Here is a 2,500-nt window from a genome sequence, read left to right on the forward strand (position 1 = left end):
CACTGTCTCACATGTAAAACAGTGCTCTCACCACACACACACACACACACACACACACACACACACACACACACACACACACACACACACACACACACACACACACAGATCTCAAACACTCTACACACACTACACGCTGCACACACTGCTCTCAGTGAGATGGTTTGAGGTCACTCACAGCGTTGATGACGTTCCAGCACCTGCTCATCAGACACCTCCAGTAACACAGCGAGCTGCAGCACAGGTGAGGATGTGGGCGGAGCCTGAGGGCCGTACCTGTCCACTGCTATCTCATGGCTCGTGTGTTGGCCCTCAGTGTGCTCCTGATCAGGCTCGGCTCCTCCCAGAGCTTTCTCCAGCAGCCGAGCCTGAGAAATATCCACAGGGAACCCGTCTAGAACCCAACCTTCACCTGACGGAACCCTCCTGAACATCAGAATCAAAATATTTTACTGATTCTGTAGGGAGTTTAACCAACATCAGTGTGTTACACACTCGAGACTGTCAAACAGCTGTGTGACTATCAGCACTGTGTGTGTGTGTGTGTGTGTGTGTGTGTGTGTGTGTCAGAGATGTATCAGACAGACAGACAGAGAGACAGATGTATCAGACAGACAGACAGACAGGCGTGCACCTGATTGAGTCTGTGATGATGTTAACAAGTAGAACATCAGGAACACTTTTTCCTGTTCTTAGTGCTTCTTCCACAGCTGCACCATGCTGAGCTCTCAAACCCTTCTGGGAAATAAAGCGCACACACACACACACACACACACACACACACACACACACACACACACACTGTTAAAGAATGAAGACTGGAGTTGAACCAAAGCGTTAGCATTAGCACAGTGCTCACAGTAAGGCTTGAGGAGGTCAGAGTGTGAGCAGTGATCAGTACACACCTCAGATTCAGCTTCTCCTGGGCCATGAGCTTCCAGTGATTCCTGGATCAGAGCATCAGCTGACAGAATGTGGATCCCATGAGCTGTACAACAAACAACAATAATAACACATACAGTTCTGAAGCTGTGCAACACAACAGGTGATCTCTGTGTGTGTGTGTGTGTGTATACCCTGGTTGATGCGGGTGAGGTGGGTGGTGTGTGTGTGTGTGTGTGTGTGTGTGTGTGTACCCTGGTTGATGCGGGTGAGGTAGGTAGTGTGTGTGTGTGTGTGTGTGTGTGTGTGTGGTGTGTGTGTGTGTGTATACCCTGGTTGATGTGGGTGAGGTGGGTGGTGTGTGTGTGTGTGTATGTGTGTGTGTGTGTGTGTGTATATACCCTAGTTGAGGTGAGGTGGGTGGTGGGTGTGTGTGTGTGTGTGTGTGTATATATATACCCTGGTTGATGCGGGTGAGGTGGGTGGTGTGTGTGTATGTGTGTGTGTATGTGTACCCTGGTTGATGCGGGTGAGGTAGGTAGTGTGTGTGTGTGTGTGTGTGTGTGTGTGTGTGTGTGTGTGTGTGTGTGTGTGTGTGTGTGGTGTGTGTGTGTGTATGCAGTGGTTGATGCAGGTGAGGTGGGTGGTGTGTGTGTGTGTGTGTGTGTGTGTGTGTGTGTGTGTGTGTGTGTGTGTACCCTGGTTGTTGCGAGTGAGGTGGGTGGTGTGTTTGTGTGTGTGTGTGTGTGTGTGTGTGTGTGTGTGTGTGTACCCGGGTTGATGCAGGTGAGGTGTGTGTGTGTGTGTGTGTGTGTGTGTGTGTGTGTGTGTGTGTGTACCCTGGGTGATGCGAGTGAGGTGGGTGGTGTGTTTGTGTGTGTGTGTGTGTGTGTGTGTGTGTGTGTGTGTACCCGGGTTGATGCGGGTAAGGTGTGTGTGTGTGTGTATGTGAGAGTGTGTGTACCCTGGTTGATGCGGGTGAGGTGTGTGTGTGTGTGTGTGTGTGTGTACGCTAGTTGATGCGGGTGAGGTGTGTGTGTGTGTGTGTGTGTGTGTGTGCGTGCGTGTGTGTACCATGGTTGATGCAGGTGAGGTGGGTGGTTGTGTGTGTGTGTGTGCGCGCCCTGGTTGAGGCGAGGTGGGTGGTGTGTGTGTGTATCCTGGTTGATGCGGGCGAGGTGGGTGTGTGTGTGTGTGTGTGTGTACCCTGGTTGATGCGGGTGAGGTGTGTGTGTGTGTGTGTGTACCATGATTGATGCGGGTGAGGTGTGTGGTGTGTGTGTACCCTGGTTGATGCGGGTGAGGTGTGTGGTGTGTGGTGTGTGTGTGTGTGTGTGTGTGTGTGTGTGTGTACCCTGGTTGATGCGGGTGAGGTGTGGTGTGTGGTGTGTGTGTGTGTGTGTGTGTGTGTGTGTGTGTGTACCCTGGTTGATGCGGGTGAGGTGTGTGGTGTGGTGTGTGTGTGTGTGTGTGTACCCTGGTTGATGCGGGTGAGGTGTGTGTGTGTGTGTTTGTGTGTGTACCCTGGTTGATGCGGGTGAGGTGTGTGTGTGTGTGTGTGTGTGTGTGTGTGTGTGTGTGTGTGTGTGTGTACCCTGGTTGATGCGGGTGAGGTGTG

General features: G+C 51.9%; 1 protein-coding gene across 3 annotated transcripts in view; it reads right to left on the reverse strand.

Moving 5' to 3' along the window:
• Positions 1–2,500, reverse strand: part of spef2 (sperm flagellar 2) — a 40,365-nt gene that overhangs the window by 26,208 nt on the left and 11,657 nt on the right. For all 3 annotated transcript variants that reach the window (XM_083527572.1, XM_083527570.1, XM_083527571.1), the window contains 3 exons: positions 906–988; positions 635–738; positions 179–426 (listed from right to left, as the gene is read on the reverse strand). In XM_083527572.1, coding sequence (XP_083383698.1) covers positions 179–426; positions 635–738; positions 906–988 — 435 coding nt within the window. The remainder of the gene's footprint in view (positions 1–178; positions 427–634; positions 739–905; positions 989–2,500) is intronic.

Source organism: Silurus aristotelis (assembly GCF_946808225.1).
Source record: "Silurus aristotelis genome assembly, chromosome: 23".
Taxonomy (NCBI): domain Eukaryota; kingdom Metazoa; phylum Chordata; class Actinopteri; order Siluriformes; family Siluridae; genus Silurus; species Silurus aristotelis.